At 39.9% G+C, this 19,271-nt stretch overlaps 1 protein-coding gene across 1 annotated transcript in view; it reads left to right on the forward strand.

Annotated features, from left to right (window-relative positions):
* Positions 1–19,271, forward strand: part of GYS2 (glycogen synthase 2) — a 50,684-nt gene that overhangs the window by 23,247 nt on the left and 8,166 nt on the right. The window contains exons 5-11 of the mRNA XM_059816849.1: positions 1,865–2,009; positions 7,168–7,285; positions 7,686–7,806; positions 12,590–12,696; positions 17,222–17,281; positions 17,933–18,011; positions 18,658–18,771. Coding sequence (XP_059672832.1) covers positions 1,865–2,009; positions 7,168–7,285; positions 7,686–7,806; positions 12,590–12,696; positions 17,222–17,281; positions 17,933–18,011; positions 18,658–18,771 — 744 coding nt within the window. The remainder of the gene's footprint in view (positions 1–1,864; positions 2,010–7,167; positions 7,286–7,685; positions 7,807–12,589; positions 12,697–17,221; positions 17,282–17,932; positions 18,012–18,657; positions 18,772–19,271) is intronic.

Consider the following 19,271-nt stretch of genomic DNA (forward strand, 5'->3'; position numbering starts at 1 on the left):
AGGAGTCAAATTAATTCACCTTTATTTTTCTTTTACTTTGCCCTCCTGCTCTGTGCTTTTTCTACCATTCATCTTCTGTGACAAATGAGACGTATGTTCTAGAGAAAAGATCTTTTGTGATGTGGTTGTATTTCATGCACCAAAATTCTTATGGGGAATGCAGAAAATATGATATATGATGATACAACTGAAAAATGGTATCATAATGTATAGCTATTATGTGGTAAAGCATATTTCCTAGCTTTTCTAAAAATCTCTTCAGCAAGCTTAGAAACTCTTGATCTATAGGATCGTCAATACCAAAAGAAAGCACCTAGTTTCTCTAGAGCTGTTCAGCTGAGATTTTTCAAGATTTATTTTTTGGTCACATTAAGGTGGCATTTTCAACTAACATAGTGGAAGCCACTTTCCCACCAGTGGTGTAGCACCACTGCAAAATTAGACTGCTCAGTGGATAAAAGCAGTTAAGTTTCTTAGCAAAACAGTTGTAAGATACCTGTATCTACATCTATATCTATACCTATCTAAGTAAAATTAAAAAAATATTTGCTTAAATTTTGTTCCCTGAAATGGTTCACACTTGCTGAAATTTCTTAAAATGTGTTCTATACCAACCTTAAGCATGTACTCAGCATGAAAAGTCACGGTCTAAATAGCTTTACTTCTGGCTAAGTTCTAAAGCTCTAAAAGCAACTAGCCATGGCAAAGGTCAGACAGTCCTAACTATAGAAAGTGCTGTCTGTCCAGCCTATAATAATGGTTAAATCTATTATGGTCAATGAAGTTACAGAGTCAAATGCAATCAAAATCAGACCGTGCACCTAGCATTAGGCAGTGATAATGACAGGGCTCATTGACAGTCATTGTCACTCTCCATGTAACTCTCACAGTCTATTTGGTGCCCATGCTGTTGACCTTAGGAGGTCAACACTTCTGTTCCCAGAAGTGAAACATCATGTAAGACTAAGAAGATTGCAATTTAATTGTAATCATTAACACCCCATTAGCATTACTCTTTTTTAGACTACATTGTAGTGATTTTGCAATGGATATCGTTAGTGAACATTTGAACTTTTAAGCATGCACTCAGTAGGTGTTGTGCATTTTCTTCCCATCAGGTTAATGTAAGCTCAGTAAAAAAAAAGGGTAGCTGCAAGGTTTAAAGATGATTTAGAAATACTTTGGTATTTGGGATGGTCTTATTTAGCAGCTTAACTTCTGTCTGCCTCTAGAAATTAATGGAGTTTGAATTGAAGTAAAAGGAGCAACAAATAATAGTGGTGGAGTTGGAGGAAGAACATCTCTGAGTACGAGAAAATATCTCATTTTCTATTTTCTTTGTTCCCTTGGGATTTTTGACTGAGTTCTTACATCCTACCTCTCCACCACAACTCCATTTCTCTCTTGCCTACACATGATTCCCACCATTCTACCCAGCTGCCAGGTTCTCTCCTCATGTCCATTCCTTTTTTCTTCTCTCCTCTATAACTTCAGTTACCAGCAACTTCCCTGCTCTCCTAAGTTTTCCAGGCAAGCCCAGGCAAGATGCAGCATGACATATTGCCAGCCAGCAGGCCAAGTAGCACAGATCCTTACCTTTCATGGAATCATTAATCTAGGTCTCCCTCCATTGCAGAGCTGCCATTTTTTCATGAACATGCAGGAACTGAGACCTCTCTTGCTCCTTCAAACTCTTTGAAGTTGATAAAATGGTTCAAAAACCAGAAAGACAAACCAACAGCATAATCCCATGATTCTTATTCCCTGGGGAAATCAAGCTTAACATGAGAGACCTTCTTTGTGTTAATGAGTCTGATGAGCATATCACACAGGTGTCTTTTTTGTTTGTTTTATTATTTAACAGTTTGACATTGACAAGGAAGCAGGAGAGAGACAGATTTACCATCGGTACTGTATGGAACGGGCATCTGTACATTGTGCCCATGTGTTCACCACAGTCTCACAGATAACAGCTATAGAAGCAGAACATATGCTTAAAAGAAATCCTGGTAAGACCTGAATTGTGTTCTTATTATATTTCCTCCGAGTACCTACATTTCCTCAGACTGAATGAAGACAACAGAGACAGGTATACAAACATGAAGAGCAAGGACACATGCATAGGCATGTCTGGCTACACTACAGAGAATAACCAATTTTCAAAAGAAAAGTGCAGATAATACCACTTGAAACACATTCTAGTAGCATATGTAATCCAGAAGAAATCAAGTTCAGCACCATTTAATACCTGCTTTCAGTACCATTTCAGGAGAGCATTAGTTTAACTCCATGGATGTTAGGCTTTCTTTGCAAGGACATCTCAGCTTCAGGAATTTTGTCTCTAGCAGGATTTCCAATGGTGGTAATATATTCAGGCCAACTGATGAAAGCAGAAGCTGGAACTTTTGTAATACAACATGTCAACAGCTTTTGCAGTGTGAGGTTTGTTGCTTTGCTAGACATGAGTAATATATTCTGTTAGAAATATAGTAAAGTTTCATATGCGAAACAATGTTAGATGAGTTTTGCTTTCCAGTGCTAATGCTGTTTTTCTTTACTTAGTATTGAAAGAGATGAGAAGGCAAAAAACAAACCATAAATCAATACAGTTCATTTCCCTGTATCTCTCACAGCTAGGAGTAGCAGTGTGGTTGTGGCCATCATGATCTTAGGACCTAACCATGATAAATTTCACAGATAGATATAATATTTTCTACTAGACTGAGCAGTACAGTTTGAAAAAATAGTTGAGATAGGTGGCCATTGGTTTGTCTGATTTTCCCCTTTGTATTAGTCTAATAAAATATGGAACTTACCAACAAACCTTATTGTGTTCCATGTATGGAGTTTGAATAAGGTCATGATCCCAGTCTGATGTGTCATTAAAGTTCTTTTTAAATCAGCACAATGCTTTATAAGGACAAGCCACAATACTCCATCTGCAGGTAAGCATCATGGGGGAAAAACTGCAAAACAGTTTGGAGACTATTTAGCAGTGTGTTCACTTAGTTGGTTATTTTAAATATAGCAATGCTCAGATGATTTTGGGTTTTTTTGTTTTGCTTATTCTTTGTAGATTTTTTTTTTAGGTGAATTGCAGTGCTAATTATAGTTTGGGACTGTTATCCCTGTTAACTTCAGTGCTTCAAGCCACATCATGGTTCATGCATCAGGGTAAAAGAGAAGTTGTCCATTGGATCCTTTGCCTCATTCCTGACTAACTGTCAATACGATGATGAACTTCGAAGATTTTTCCTTTTTATTTTAAACATGATATCCATGTCTTAAAAGTAATTTAAGCGTTCAGTCATCTAATCTGGGATAACTCTGAAAGGTCTTGTTTTTTACCAAGTGCAGAGCACTTGATCTCTGAAAATCAGACTTTTGAAGCTGTTTTATATTGGCATGAAGCTTCTCCCCACACCAGCTGTTCTTGAAAATCATAGTTTATGTTTTGGGATTTTAGGAGACTGAAATGAGTCTGCATCCAGTTTAATTTGGGAGAGAAAATCTGCAGACTGCTCACAGGTAGAACGTCAATTGAAGCTGAAGAGAATTGCATGCAGAGGGATTCACAGGCCTGAGCTTTTTTTGATTATTCTTGCAACTTTGAAGAAACCAAGTAAATATATTTAATGTTTGGGTTAAAAAATTGTTGACACACATCACACTTCATGTTGACAAAGCTAGAAAGAAATTCTATAGGAACTGGTACCCCAAATCCAGGGAGACAATTATAAGTGGAAAATATGTTCTGATGGTAATAAGTACCTTAATAGTTTCTTTGAATCTTAGACCACAAATAAACTGTGTAGGAGTCTATTCTCGAACTATTTATTCTCTCTGAAGTTGTGAAATCAACATAGACATTGGCTGTTCAGAAAGTTCAGCAATCCTTCAGTAGATCATTAAGCTTGAATCCTGCAAAGGAACGTAAATACTGAAAAAATTTGTACACTTCTTGATCCACTTTAAAAATAAACTTTTAGAAGGGGGATGTAGAATTGGCACAATTAACTTTTAATTGCATTTGAATTTATTGAGACATAAACTTTGTAACAAAGTTGTTAACTAAAAATAACTGAGGAAATGTGGTAAGTAGAGCATTCTCTGCTACTTCTCATTAATGTTAAACTGTATTATAATTTAAATTATAAATCTCATCACTTGGAAAAGCCCCTTTAAAATTCAGTAGACATGATTGCATTGAGAACTTTTGCACCAGGACAAAGGCCGATTTGCCAGTCTAAACCTGGCAGAATGACTGCTTGCATTACGCTGATTTCGCTTGCTGCTGTTGTTACTTGATCAATAATTTATCAAACCATTATTTGTCAAAAGTTTGGGTATCTAATGTCGAACCTGTCCTCTTTGACGTATCATGCAAGATTCTGTCAGCGATTGCAAGTTCCATTTCCATGATTTGAAAACATATGGGATTTCAATATTTTGATTCAGGTATGAAACATGGTTCTCATTAGCAGTAGAGAAGACTTTGAATCAAAATTCCAAGAGACTTAGGTATCAGTTAAGATCTAGACTTCATATCTGTATATATTTGATCAAAACCATAGAAGTAAACTCTGAAAAAGTATGAATCAACCTTGAATCTTAGTGACTTATCAACAGAAAACATCATGCTGTGCTATTACTGCTTAAATCAATGCCAGTTTCTTCCCTTTAAATACAGAAGTCAAATCATTCTGCTTTGACCTACTTGGGACAATTTTAAAACAAAAATGTCATTAATTCATTAAACAATAAAACCCCTAAAATGCTTAAAATAGGAACAAAGCTCTCTTTCATCACTTCTTCCCTAGGGCAAGGGCACATTGCCTCACACGTATTCAAAATATTATTGGGTGCTAGGCAGAAATAGTGAACTGGATGCTTTGGGCCACCACGTCTTTCTGTATCTCAAAAACTTAAATAAGAGATGGATTGAGCCCCAATCCTCATGAAAGGGTAAATGAGGTTGCAGTTGAATCAAAGAAGATGGGAGCAGGTTATATACAGGCTGCTGATAATGGGTGATACTGTCCAAAACTCCCTGATAAATAAATGCGAGAGAGTGGATGGAAACTGGCCAGAAATACCTAGTCAAGGATTCTTACTTTATTGGGAAGAGCTTGAGATAGTTGCAGTCTCAAAGCTACGTCCTGCATGACCCAGTTGTTCCATGCTGAGCAAGGAGCAGGTCAGAGAAATAAGAAGATATGTTTTTGGTAAAGACAAAGAGAAATGGAGGGTGTTTCTGCTCTGCTGACCCCCCCACTCATATGAGGCCACATAGGTCTTTGTTCAGAGCAGCTCCTAGTGCTGGACAGCAGAAGATAAGAACACAAGTTTTCTTGTCATGCCCACCAAGACTTTCCTTTCTTGTCACTGAAAACCAAATCCTAAGTACCTAACAAGTAAAGATGTCCTGGTCTTCAGTTCGAAATGTGATATTTCGAGACAGATGCATCAAAGTTTTTGGTATCGCATGGTTGCTAATAAAGGTTATGTTTTTATCTACTGCTGTTTAACCTGAAGAGTCTCAAAACATTTCACCAGATAAAAAGTAATCAGAGATCACTTACCTGGCAGGGAAATACATATACTGTTAAAGCAGACTATATTTCAAGGAAGTCATTAAAAATGGCCATGGCATTTGCATGAAAAATGTCAAGCAAGTATACTGGACAGCATATGAAGAACTGATTGTACTTAAGATCATCTTGATATGTAATCAACCAAAGGAGCCGTAGATATTTTAAAGACGTCTCCTTAAGTCTCTCCAGAAATAAGAGACAGTTTTGTATTAGGTCAGATGCTTAATGCTAGACATGCAAACCTCTGCTTTTAGGGGAAGGGATAGGAAGCCCTTAATGTCAGGCATCCTTGACTGAAAGACCACAATAGAAGTAATGTTCAAGTCCTGTATCAGTGGCAAGCAGGAGACAGTACTCCCATCAGTAACCCTGATGTATGGGGAGAGTTAACCATGTGCACTGAGATCAAAGGGTATGCTGTTTTGTTTGCATGAACCATGTGTGGTAGGGAATGATACCGTACTGAAGGTCCTTTGGATGATGCATAGAACTTCTAAAATTACTGCAGTTAATGGTTGTGGTTACTAGACACCTGATGACACTTGCCGGGAGAACAAGTATGACATCTGCACCAGTGCATCCTCTAATAATTAGCGCTTCTTGCTTCTTTGAAGATTCTTTATATTGGAAGAATCTCTGGTATCATAAATTAGTATAGCTCTACTGAAGTCAGTTGTGTTACTACGGAATACATCTGCTGAGGAACTGGTCTCCCCGTTCATTTCCATACATGGCTTTCATAAGCCCACTCAAAGAAAAGAAAATGGCTTTCTTTCAATTTACTTCAGCTAGATTTAGGGCAAGCCTTTACATATCTGCTGTGCTCTACCAGAAAGGTGAAGAGTGACTGAATTTCAGTGTTGGTTGGAACAAGCTACGTCTATCCTTATAACTCTATGTATATTCTTTAACTCTATCTTAGAAGATACTGCAAATGAACTAATTTTAATTGTAAGATGCTTTGGAATCTTTGAGGAGAGCAGCCATAAAAGTGTAAAGCATACTATTCTGTGGCTATTTTTAGGAGAAATCCAACAGATTACTGAAAGGTGGTCTTTTTAAAAAGGTTTCTTATATTCTCCCTTTTCTGGTAAATCCTCAGAAGTCTTGACAGCACAGACCTCTCTTGTGCCATACAGTAAACAAGTGCATCGCACAGCAGTTTCTGCTTTCAATCTATAGTGATAAAGCAGGCAAGTGATACCAAGAATAAAGAGGTAAAGGGCGTATTGCACAAAAAACATACAGCTAAATGGAGATATTACTTAAGTCTTGAGGGGACAAAAGGGCATGGGGAGACCTTACTGTTCAGTAGGGTCTATACTAATGTTGAGTACAAGTCAGAATGGTACAAAGCCACTTCAATGCTATAGACAGTGGAGTGCCACATGCAATAGCTTTGTGGAATAAGCTGGTGGAGATCATTGTGTTAGACAGTGCAGTTCCCTATCCATGAGTAATAAGAGTACATAACCTGTTCACATAGTGACAACTGAAAGACACGTTGGTTCTTTCCTTAAAGATTTCTCTGATTCTGAAGATGTCTACCTCTGCCTTTTTTCTGCTTTTCCAGATGTTGTCACCCCAAATGGCTTGAACATTAAGAAATTTTCAGCAATGCATGAGTTTCAGAATTTGCATTCCATGTACAAGGCTAGGATCCAAGAGTTCATTCGAGGTCATTTCTATGGGTATGCTTTTACTTTTCAAAAATTAGCAATGGTTGTCCAACACTATTTAAAGCAAGAACCAAAGCAGGAAATCTAACAAGTTCTTCACAGAGGAGGTGAAATGTTACCAATTTATTCAAATACCTGCCTGGGATTTCTCAGTCAGAAGCTAAAGGATTTTTAGACACCAGTTCTAGCTCTGCTTAGCAGATTGTGGGATCAGGCAGAAGGTCTTGTTTTTTCATTATTTACCCAAGATGCAGTTTATCAGATTAAGATAGTCAATCTAAAGAACAGCAGAAAAGCCTCACTTTCATTATTTCCTTGGGATAATAAATTCCTCCAGAATAGAAAGCTGTTGTGTATTTTGTTTGATTATATCTTGAAAAATACTTTGTGCTGTCTGTTTGCTTGGTTTCAGCCACCTTGATTTCAGTCTTGAGAAGACCTTATTTTTCTTCATTGCTGGGAGATATGAGTTTTCCAACAAAGGAGCTGATATGTTTCTAGAAGCCTTATCAAGACTAAACTTTTTGCTGAGGGTAAGAAAGCTTCTGCAAATGTAGATAACATAGAGCTTATGCTCAAACTTACCATACTATGGAAGTCACCTGCAAGAATTTCCATGACGTACTCTGGTTTATGCGAAAATAATTATGGGATATTCAGAGTTTTCACAAAGCTTTCTCCCTGAATCATCAGAGTATATAACAATCTCAGTCTGCTTAAAAATAATTGATTACATAGTTCAAGAAGTTAATCCATGGTTACCTCTCTTGTTTTTAGAGAAAAATACTGAAAATATGGTTCAAGAATTTACCCTGAAGGTTTACATATTAGAGGCAAATAAAAATAATCCTTTAATGATGCAATTTAAAAATATCTTTTTAAGCAAATTGCTTAATTCATTAGGACCTGATCGTGAGCTTTTAGATCTTTGAATACTGTTATCACACTGGATGGAAATCTTGCATTGCAATTCACAGTATGGCAGTGGCCTGATGAATAAGCATGGGGAAGCCACTCAGTCCTCCATGCGTCTGTTTCCTCAGGTGAAAAATGAGTGCAATGTTTCTAAATGCCTTTATGGAGTACTTTAATGAAGATAAGACCTAGACTTTGTCATGATCAAAGAGCAGAGCACTTACCACCTACAAATGAGGTCATTGAAAATGTCTCCAGATGTGTCCCAAAACCTGATACATTTAAAATAAAAATTTAAAAAATGCTAATCAGTTTTCAGTCATCTAGCAAGGATCAGTTGACTGTTGTCCCAGACTCTCTCTTTTGTACTCTATCATTTAAATGATATGGAAAATCTGGATAAAAGTCTTGATACTATATTGTCAGCAGGGCTGAAAAAATATTAACATTCAAAGCCCTAAGTACACTTGTTCTACTGCCACCTTCTATTCATACACCATTAATGCCTGTGAACTTTCTGGATATACTTAATCCATTCGCTCACACAACAGGTCACCTCATATAACTTAAGTATTTCTTCCACAACTTTGCCAGACAACTGACTTCTGTTCTTTGGCAATGCCATACAACATCAGCTACCTGTTAATGGCAGTTACATAGCTATTAAGTATAAATGCTGATAATGTGGAAGGTCTTATGCTTGGGCAATGATTGCAGCAATCTCTTATTGTATCTAATGATTTATATGACATCAATGACAAGCTAGGCTGATGGAAAGTCAAAGGAAACTGAGGCTAGTTTTCCAAAGCTCTCTAGAACAGTGTACTGGGTCTTGCTTCTCCCATAAGCTGAGGCTGGCTTTATTGCATTACTGTTCCAACATGCATGCCAGCACTTGATTAGCTGTTCAAAGAACACTTGCTCTGTAGTTATTTCAAGAGGTAGTTCCATTGGTGACAGCAGAATACCTGTACTACTTATGAATCTGGGAATGATGGTGCCTCTTAAACAAGTCTCAGTGGTGTGCCTGAACCTAAAAATTACATAGCATTGGATGAAATTATTTTATTTTATAGACTCCTTTTCCTTTGCTACTTGAAAACCTTACTAACATCTTGGAAATAAATTATTAATGTTGGGACAGATTGTTAATACACGCTGAGATCATAGCATGATGGACTTTGAACCTGCCTTGAAGAGAGGGAAGGGAAGAACCCTAAAATGATAGGTGACTCCCATAAGTTATTTTATACTATACGTTTCCCTGTACCTCAATCTGAGAGAAGGCATGCTAATAGCATGTTTGTGTGTCTAAAGTTTAGAATGGAGGCAATTCAAAATAATTGAATTTCTACAGCTCTGAACAGAGTTCACCCTTAGCTTTTCTTTGGTTACTGACAGGAGTACAACCTCATTCTGCTCCATGTAAAGATCACTCAGGAACCTGGTATTCTGAATTTTGTTAGCACACAGGAGAAACCAGAAAGTGAAACCGTCTATAAGTAAAGGGTCAGATTTCCCAGCAAATGCTTTTTGCCTTTGCAGTAGCTGGATGTGAGAGATGAGCAAGAAGTTACTTAGAGAATCATAGAATCATTTAGGTTGGAAAACACCTTTAAGATCATCAAGACCAACCCTTAACCTAACATTGCAAAGTCCACCACTAAACTATGTCCCTAAAGTCCTCATCCACATGTCTTTTAAATACCTCCAGGGATGGTGATTCAACCACTTCCCTGGGCAGCCTGTTCCAAAGCCTGACAACCCTTTCAGTGAAGAAGTTTTTCCTAATGTCCAATCTAAACCTCCCCTGGCACAACTTGAGGCCATTTCCTCTTGTCCTATCACTTGTCACTTGGGAGAAGAGACCAACACCCACGCCTCTACAACCTCCTTTCAGGCTGTTGTAGAGAGTGATAAGGTCTCCCGTGAGCCTCCTCTTCTCCAGGCTACACGACCCCAGCTCCCTCAGCCAATTCTCATAAGACTTGTGCTCCAGACACTTCACCAGCTTTGTTGCCTTTCTCTGGACATGCTCCAGCACCTCAATGTCCTTCTTGTAGTGAGGGGCCCAAAACTGAACACAGTATTCGAGGTGCAACGTCACCAGTGCCAAGTGCAGGGGGACAATCACTTCCCTACTCCTGCTGGCCACACTGTTTCTGATACAGGCCAGGATGCAACCGGCCTTCTTGGCCACCTGGGCACACTGCCGGCTCATGTTCAGCCAGCTGTCAATCAACACCCCCAGGTCCTTTTCTGCTGGGCGGCTTTCCAGCCACTTGTCCCCAAGCCTGTAGCATTGCATGGGGTTGTTATGACCCAAGTGCAGGACCCAGCACTTAGCCTTGTTGAACCTCATACAGTTGGCCTCGGCCCATCGATCCAGCCTGTCCAGATCCCTCTGTAGAGCCTTCCTACCCTCAAGCAGATAACACACCCACCCAACTCGGTGTCATTTGCAAACTTACTGAGGGTGCACTTGATCCCCTCATCCAGATCATTGGTAAAGATATTAAACAAAACTGGCCCCAATACTAAGCCCTGGGGAACACCATTTGTGACCGGCCGCCAACTGGATTTAACTCCATTCACCACAACCCTTTAGGCTCGGCCATCCAGCCAGTTTTTTTACCCAGTGAAGAGTGCACCTATCCAAGCCACAAGTTGCCAGTTTCTCCAGGAGAATGCTGTGGGAAACAGTGTCAAAGGCTTTACTAAATTCTAGGTAGACTATATCTACAGCCTTTCCTTTGTCCACTAAACGGGTCACCTTGTCATAGAAGGAGAACAGGTTAGTCAGACAGGACCTGCCTTTTGTAAACCCATGCTGACTGGGCCTGATTGCCTGGTTGTCCTGTACATGCCGCGTAATGGCACTCAAGATGATCTGCTCCATAATCTTTCCCAGCACCGAGGTCAGGCTGACAGGCCTGTAGTTCCCCGGATCCTCCTTCCGGCCCTTCTTGAAGATGGGTGTCACATTTGCTAGCCTCCAGTCAACTGGGACCTCCCCAGTTAGCCAGGACTGCTGGTAGAAGATGGAAAGTGGTTTGGTGAGCCCTTCCACGAGCTCCTCAGTACTCTTGGGTGGATCCCATCTGGTCCCATAGACTTGTGGGTGTCTAAGTGGTGTAGCAGGTCACTAACCCTTTCCCCTTGGATTGTGGGGGCTTCATTCTGCTCCCCACATCTATCTACCATCACAGGGAGCTGGGTACCCGGAGAATAACTGGTCTTACTATTAAAGACTGAGGCAAAGAAGGCATTAAGTACCTCAGCCTTTTCCTCATCCTTTGTCACTATGATTCTTCCCACGTCCAGTAAAGGATGAAGATACTCCTTAGCCCTCCTTTTGTTGTTAATGTGTTTATGGAAACATTTTTTATTGTCTTTTATGGCAGTTGCCAGGTTAAGTTCTAGTTGGGATTTGGCCCTTCTAATTTTCTCCCTGCAAAACCTCATGACATCTCTGTAGTCTTTCTGAGTGGTCTCCCTTCTTCCAAAGGTCATAAACTCTCCTTTGTTTCCTGACTTCCATCCAAAGCTCTCTGTTCAGCCAGGCCAGTCTTCTTCCATGCTGGTTTGTCTTCTGGCACATGGGCATGGCCTGCTCCTGTGCCTTCAAGACTTCCTTGAAGAGTGTTCAGCCTTCCTGGACTCCTTTGGCTTTCAGGACTGTCTCTCAAGGGACTCTGTCCTCCAGGCTCCTAAAGAGGCCAAAATCAGCCCTCCGGAAGTCCAAGGTAGCAGTTCTGCTGACCTGCCTCCTTACTTCTCCAAGAATCAAAAACTCTGTCATTTCGTGATCGCTATGCCCAAGACAGCCTCCAACCATTACCTCTCCCATAAGTCCTTCTCTGTTTACAAACAACTGCTTTTTGTGTGTCTGGCAGGTTCTTTGCCAGGGGTTCAGGTAGACAGTTGTTGCTATTATGCCTCTTTCTACCCATATCTCAGGGGCATTATTCCTATAGTAGTTCTGCTTGCTGCTGTAGGGAATCCCTTGCCGCATGGCTGGGCATGCCCCGGCTAGTAAACTAATTGTTCCCTCCTTTGAGACAACAAAGTCTGTGTCAGGTTAGAAAATGTGTGTAGGATTTTTATTTTTTGCAGTTTATGTTCACATCCTAAGCCATGGCCTCTAAACCATGAGAAGTCACGAAGATCTCTATTGCCCAAACTGGAATCAGGTGACATCTGTTTATCTGTATCTATCCTCAGCTCTGTCTCAGACTTGACAAAAACTTCATAGCTAAAGGGAGAGATATAAGATCAGAGCTTCCTGGACAACCAGTCAAAGTGCATTGGCTTTTCCTGTGACTAATTCTTAACTGTTAAAGTTTGCTGTGATACCTTGTAGTGAGATATTTTTTTTCTCTCCATCTTGTGTCCATGTAGGTTCATAAGACTGATGTTACAGTTGTTGTGTTCTTCATCATGCCAGCAAAGACAAACAATTTCAATGTGGAAACCCTGAAAGGACAAGCAGTCCGGAAGCAGCTCTGGTAATTGCCATTCTCACTAAGGGCCTTGTACAGTGAATTGAGGAGACATGCAAAAGTTTCTGATGAAGAATAATGCTCTTTCTTTTTGCTCTACCTAAATCAAGGATTGTGGGTAACTAGAATGTATTTGTGGGGGTGAAAGGGATGGGAATGATAACTAAGGGCAAATATTTATCTTTTTTTTGTCCTAGGTTATTTTTGGTAAACTTGCCTTGTCATTCTTTGTAACAAGTTAGCAAATAGTACTTGTTTTGCAGTGGCAAAGTCAAAGGTTCTAGAAAATCGGTGTTCTGGATGTCTTCTGACTGTTTCTAATACTCCGTTTGGACATGCCATTGAGCTTCCACAAAATAAGGACTACCTGCTAATTTATCAGAATGAGCTTCTCTGCTGCTGGTGGGAAAAAGAAATTAATTAGAAATATGGAAATTGTACTGTCTAATCCAGCAGAATAACAGTTGATAACAATTGTGTGTGGTTTTCGCTATAGCCTACAATAAGCACTGGCCATACTCAAGCAGTGAAACTTACAGTTATAAAGGGAAAATTGTCACAGCCTTTCTCAGTTTAAGTTTTCATTTTACAGCTTCCCAAACAAAAAAGCAAAGCAGGAGCAGACGTAACCTTGACCTCACTTTAACTGCTATGTGATTCTGCGTAGGAAAAGGCACATGTTGTGAGGTATTTCTAAACTCAGAGACATGGCAAAACTGAAGGTTCACATTCATAAAGAAAATCAGTGGTGGGTTATCAAGCATGAATTTTGTTTGAAAAAGTGAAAAATGCCATTTCACTCAACATATTTGCAGATGAATTATCTAAGCAGGGAAATGGAAATGTGCGCCTTATCAGGTGGCTAAAGTGGTTGAACTCTGCTGCAAAAGTAAGGAAGCTGGTCTTAAAGCTAAGGGACTAAAACCCACAAGACCTAGCTTCTGCTTTTATGCCTGTGCCTCACTGTGCTTAACCTCTCTCTGACACCAGTTCTATATATATAGAATGATAGAAATCTAAACGACTTAGAGATCTGTAGATGAAAGGCACGGCGTAAGAGAAGGATACTATTTTTCTTGTTATCTCATTAACTGCCTCCAGCAGGTGATCGCTGGCTCAGCTTCTGGATATCAGTAATTGAGTTGAAGTCTTTGATTAACAGATACTAAACCTGCACAAAAGCAGTGACAGAAAGAGTTTAACAAGGATCATTGAAATAATTTACCTTTTGCCATATCTGGAAAAGAAGACAGATATGAGAAATCTATCTACTCTCTAGATTATCTCTGGAGTCATCACACAGCAACTTCTTGGGACTTACAGGAAATGTTCTACCTGGTTAACACTCTGGAAACAGGTAGCACAAATGTAGAGGTTGGAATTAATTGTCCAACTCTGGCTTCCTAAAAGTAATGCATCTGAGCTGCCTTCACTGGCAGTGGAGAGTGATGGTTCACTCCAAATGATGTTTCATCCTATACCACTTCAGGAAGTGTCTAAGATGAGTGAAGGGAATCATCCTCTGAAATGGACTGTCACCTTCTGCAGATGTGTGGAGGATCTGCACAACTAGCTTAAACTGTAGATGGCTAAAGCAAGGTAACATAGCCAGAGTTTTTAATGAGAACTGTACGCGAGAACTGTAGGAAAATAATGTGAGTGCAGTGAGAAACAGCTGCGCTTGCAACAAGTGCTTTTGGCCTCTGCTTTGTCTTTGATATAAAGTATGTAATGTTTGAATATAATACAACAGGTACATATTAAATAAATAATATATGGATATTAGGGAATTTTAAATTAAATGAAACATGCAAAGGTTTTCCCCTGTTGTAGCTCTACTACATGGTTGTTTCTCTGGTACTCAGTAATGAAGGCACAGTAGTAACAGTAAAGGTAAACCTAAATATGTGAAATCATGCAAAAAATGCTGCTTCCAGCTATTCTTCCCACTGTGTTCTGTGAAAAGCAAAAGACACTCTGCATCATCATATGCAGCGTTATCATGGTCATAATCTGGAGCTCCTGGATAAAACCACCTGATATCAGTATTACATAATAATATCAGATGATTTAAGGATGCCACAGAAATTAAATACAAGAAGAGGTTGGCAATTATAAGGGAATAGACAGTGGCTGATCTGGGATATAAAATCCCTTGTTTCCTCTGCTTCTGAAAAAGCAGTCTATCCTTTCTGGGTTAAGTTTTGGGTATTGTTCATGGCCTGAGTCTATGAAAATATAGTCATAAGGGGACTAGCTTGCTGGGATTCAGATCAATTTGGTTTGACATTTAGCTGCTTTGCAACTCGTCCAAAATTAACTTATCCACTGTTGTGTCTATGTGAGTTGGGAAAGTGCAACTAAAACCAGGTGTGTGGATTCTCAACTTGGTAAAGTTTAGGATTTCACTTAATAAGTTTTGTCTTAGCCCAAAGTATAATTCTTAGAAATCAGAAAGGCAGGAAAAGTTCCATGAAGTGGGTGTTTTGCTCAAACTGAGAGTGCATTTGCTACTTTTACGACAGCATTTCAGCTGTACTTACAAGTTATTTCAACTACGTGCAGGATAATATAAATGGCTCTTTGCATTTAGAATAGTTGTTCACTGGAGTTCTTTATTAACTAAAATATAACATTTGTCTGGCACAGGCTTTATTATTAGCTTAAAACATGGCCTGAGATTTCCAGAAAGTTTTTTGGTTTGCAAACTAATTTATGGCAAACTACCTGTTAGCTAACACTTGTTTTCAAAAGTCTTTGAATTAGGAGTTAGGACAGAAAGTGAAGGGAGAAGCTTGCTTTAAAATCCCTATTTTTTTAACTCTTATATCTTACATCTTCCTACTAGGTCAGGTTAAATTGGAGGCCTCTTGATTAGTGTCCAATGTTAATGATCATGTTTCTCTAAGTAGAGTCACAGAACCACAGAATGATAGGGGTTGGAAGGGACCTCTGGAGATCATCTAGTCCAACCACTCCACCAGAGCAGGTTCACCTAGAGCAGATTGCACAGGAATGCGTCCAGGCGAGTTTTGAATATCTCCAGAGAAGGAGACTCCACAAACTCTCTGGGCAGCCTGTTCCAGTGCACTACCACCCTTAGAGTAAAGAAGTTCCTCCTCGTGTTTAGATGGAACTTCCTATGACCAAGTGTGTGCCCATTACCTCTCGTCCTGTCACTGGGCACCACTGAAAAAAGACTGGCCCCATCCTCCTGGCACTCACCCCTTAAGTATTTAGAAGCATTAATAAGATTCTCTCTCAATCTTTCTTCTCTTCTCCAGACTGAAAAGACCCAAGTCCCTCAGCCTTTCCTCATAGGAAAGATGTTCCAGTCCCCTAATCATCTTTGTAGCCCTTTGCTGTACCCTCTGCAGTTCCCTGTCCTTCTTGAACCGGGGAGCCCAGAACTGGACACAGTACTCCAGATGCGGCCTCACCAGGGCAGAGTAGAGGGGGAGGATAACCTCCCTCGACCTGCTAGCCACACTCTTCTTGATGCATCCCAGGATGCCATTGGCCTTCTTGGCCACAAGGACACATTGCTGGCTCATGGCCATCCTGTTGTCCCCCAGGATGCCCAGGTCCCTTTCCACAGAGCTGCTCTCCAGCAGGTCAGCCCCTAACTTGTACTGATGCATGGGGTTATTCCGCCCCAGGTGCAGTACCCTACACTTGTGTTTATTGAATTTCATAAGGTTCCTATTTGCCCAACTCTCCAGCCTATCCAGGTCATGCTGAATGGCAGCGCAGCCTTCTGGTGTGTCTGCCAGTCCTCCCAGTTTTGTGCCATCAGCAAACTTGCTGAGGGTACACTCTATCCCTTCATCCAGGTCATTGATTAATATATTGAACAGGACTGGACCCGGTACTGACCCCTGGGGAACACCACTTGTTACAGACCTCCAACTAGACTCTGTGCCACTAATCACAACCCTCTGAGCTCTCTCTATCAGCCAGTTTTCAATCCACCCCACTGACCGTTCATCTAACCCACACTTCCTAAGCTTGTCTATGAGGATGATGCAGGAGACGGTGTCAAAAGCCTTGCTGAAGTCAAGGTAGACAACATCCACTGCCCTCCCCTCATCTATCCATCCAGTCATGCCATCGTAGAAGGCTATCAGATTGGTCAGACGTGACTTCCCCTTGGTGAATCCATGTTGACTACTTCTGATAACCTTCTTTTCCTCCAGTCATATATATGCTCTCTTTTTCATAGCTGAAATGAAAGTGTGGTCTACTGATCAGAGGAAAATATTAGAAGTAATCACTCGTAAGGTCTGCTTCTGGCTTTCACAGTGCATTCATCTTTGGATGCAGGTCAAATCGTCAGTTGTGTTGAAATCCGTCAGTATGGCTGCTGGCTGGATAAAAGAGCTTTGAGAACCAGACCTCTGTCTGCTTCTGCGTTCTTGGTTCCATCAGTATACATGAAAGCATAATTTAATTTCCAACAGCAGGAATCTCTTTTATTCTGTCTTTGTCCTGGATTCTCCTGTTTTATACATATATTTATTTATTTTCCTAGGGACACTGCACAATCAGTGAAAGAAAAGTTTGGAAAGAAACTCTACAATGCCCTGCTAAAGTGAGTGTATAGGTTACTTTGCTCAGCCTTGCGGAGCTACATATTCACCTGGCTTACCTGTGGTCTTTCTGTGCTTCTACTCTTCATGTAAGAAATTTTGACATCCATAGGAAGGGCATAGGAGAAGGATATGGGACCTTCTGTACCATATACAGGTTACTTGTTGAATAGGCAAATCACAGAGAAAAAAATTAAAGGTACTAGCACCCATTGTGGAATGAGTCCTAAGAGACATGGGGGATGTCTAAGTAACACAAAGGCTTACTCACTGTCAAAAATGAGCTACCTCAGCTTAAAAAAGCACCAGAGACAAAGTAGTATGTATTAGTGGCTTAGTCATATCCTTTCAAAAGACGGTTGGAAGTGAATGACTCAAAGCACAGATGAGATGACTGGAACTTCAGCAAACACAAGGTGTGTCTGAAAAAACAGAAAAAAAGAATTCTTTAGCTTTTTTGGAAGCTAATTGAAAGGTCAGCACGTGTATGGGAGGACAAAAAGTTGGGAATATAGAAGGGCCATGAAAACGAAGGAAAGATTCATGTTGACATCAGCAGACTTCAGATCAGACCTTGTTTGCCAGTTCTTCATTTTCTTTATACAACTGATAATAAGTCATTTGATAAAATAGGTTCTGTGTTGCCTCTGCAGAGGAGAAATTCCAGACTTGAACAAGATTCTTGACCGAGATGATATAACGATTATGAAAAGAGCCATCTTTTCAACTCAGGTCAGAAAATCTATGATTTACACAAACATCTAGTATAAATGATAAACATGACTATGTACAAGGATTGTGTATGACATATAGTGATATGCATGCATTGAAAAAGAAGTTTTCAGCAAATACACTTCTCATCAGTAACATTTAAAGATCAGCTGTGGTTGTTTTTATGAGAGGATGACCCAAACTATTCCTTTTGGGGAATCCATGAATATTCCCCCAGTCACACGCAGGACACCAAAATTCCTAATTCTTCTGCACTAAGTGTGAACTTTGCATTGTTCCTGAAGCCTGGATTCTTCAATTTGTATTAAATATGTAAAATCAGTCTCTTAAGGAGACATAATATATTGATTAAAAACCTTTAAAATTAAATGGTAGGCCTTTCTAAAAGTTAGTACAAATATATTTATTTTGAGGTAAATGAAACAAGTCCTGTGACAGATTTTATGGTCTCATTTGTGGCCTTAGTTATATAGAAGACAACATTTTATGATCATAGCTTTCCTTTCTTACATTAAAATGAAAGGGTAAAAACCTATCCATATCGATGACAAAATATCCCACTGTCTTCCATTAACCTTAAACAATGGTAACAGGACTCTTTGCCAACAGTTTTGTCTGGCTTATGGATTGCCTTTTCTTTCTTTAGCGACACTGTCTGCCTCCAGTGACCACCCACAACATGATTGACGATGGCAATGATCCAATCCTCAATACCATCCGACGCATTGGCCTTTTCAATAACCGGACAGACAGAGTAAAGGTACATTCTGTCATTTTAATTTTAGATATAAAATGGTATTTCTTTAAACAGTCTCAGTCTGGATCATTAGCATGGGGAGTGCAGTCAAATTCTTGATAGGCAGTATTATACTAATAGAGTACTTCTTCCGTCTTCCTCCCTTTCCAGGAATAACAACTAGTCACTTCACAGATATCCTCAGTTGCTGTTTAACCAAGTTAATTTTGAGTTAGAAATCTGATGTTAGGGAATTGTTTTCATTGCTGCCTCTTGTACTGAATGAGGAGCTACTACTGAAATCCAGAAAGTGCCACAGGTCATTTGCACCCAGATGTAAAACTCTGTAATAGATTCATTTGCTTAAAACTGGAAGTCCAGAGTTTGAGCACAGACATTTCTGGAATATTGGTTCATCTCTTAAGAACAGCATCCTGACACTCAGCATTTGCTGTAGAAGGTAACGAGGGCTTTGATCCAGAGCAGAAATACTTCCTGTTCATGCTGTGCTCATGTTTACATCA

The sequence above is a fragment of the Gavia stellata genome, chromosome 4 (genome assembly GCF_030936135.1).
Source record: "Gavia stellata isolate bGavSte3 chromosome 4, bGavSte3.hap2, whole genome shotgun sequence".
Lineage (NCBI taxonomy): Eukaryota > Metazoa > Chordata > Aves > Gaviiformes > Gaviidae > Gavia > Gavia stellata.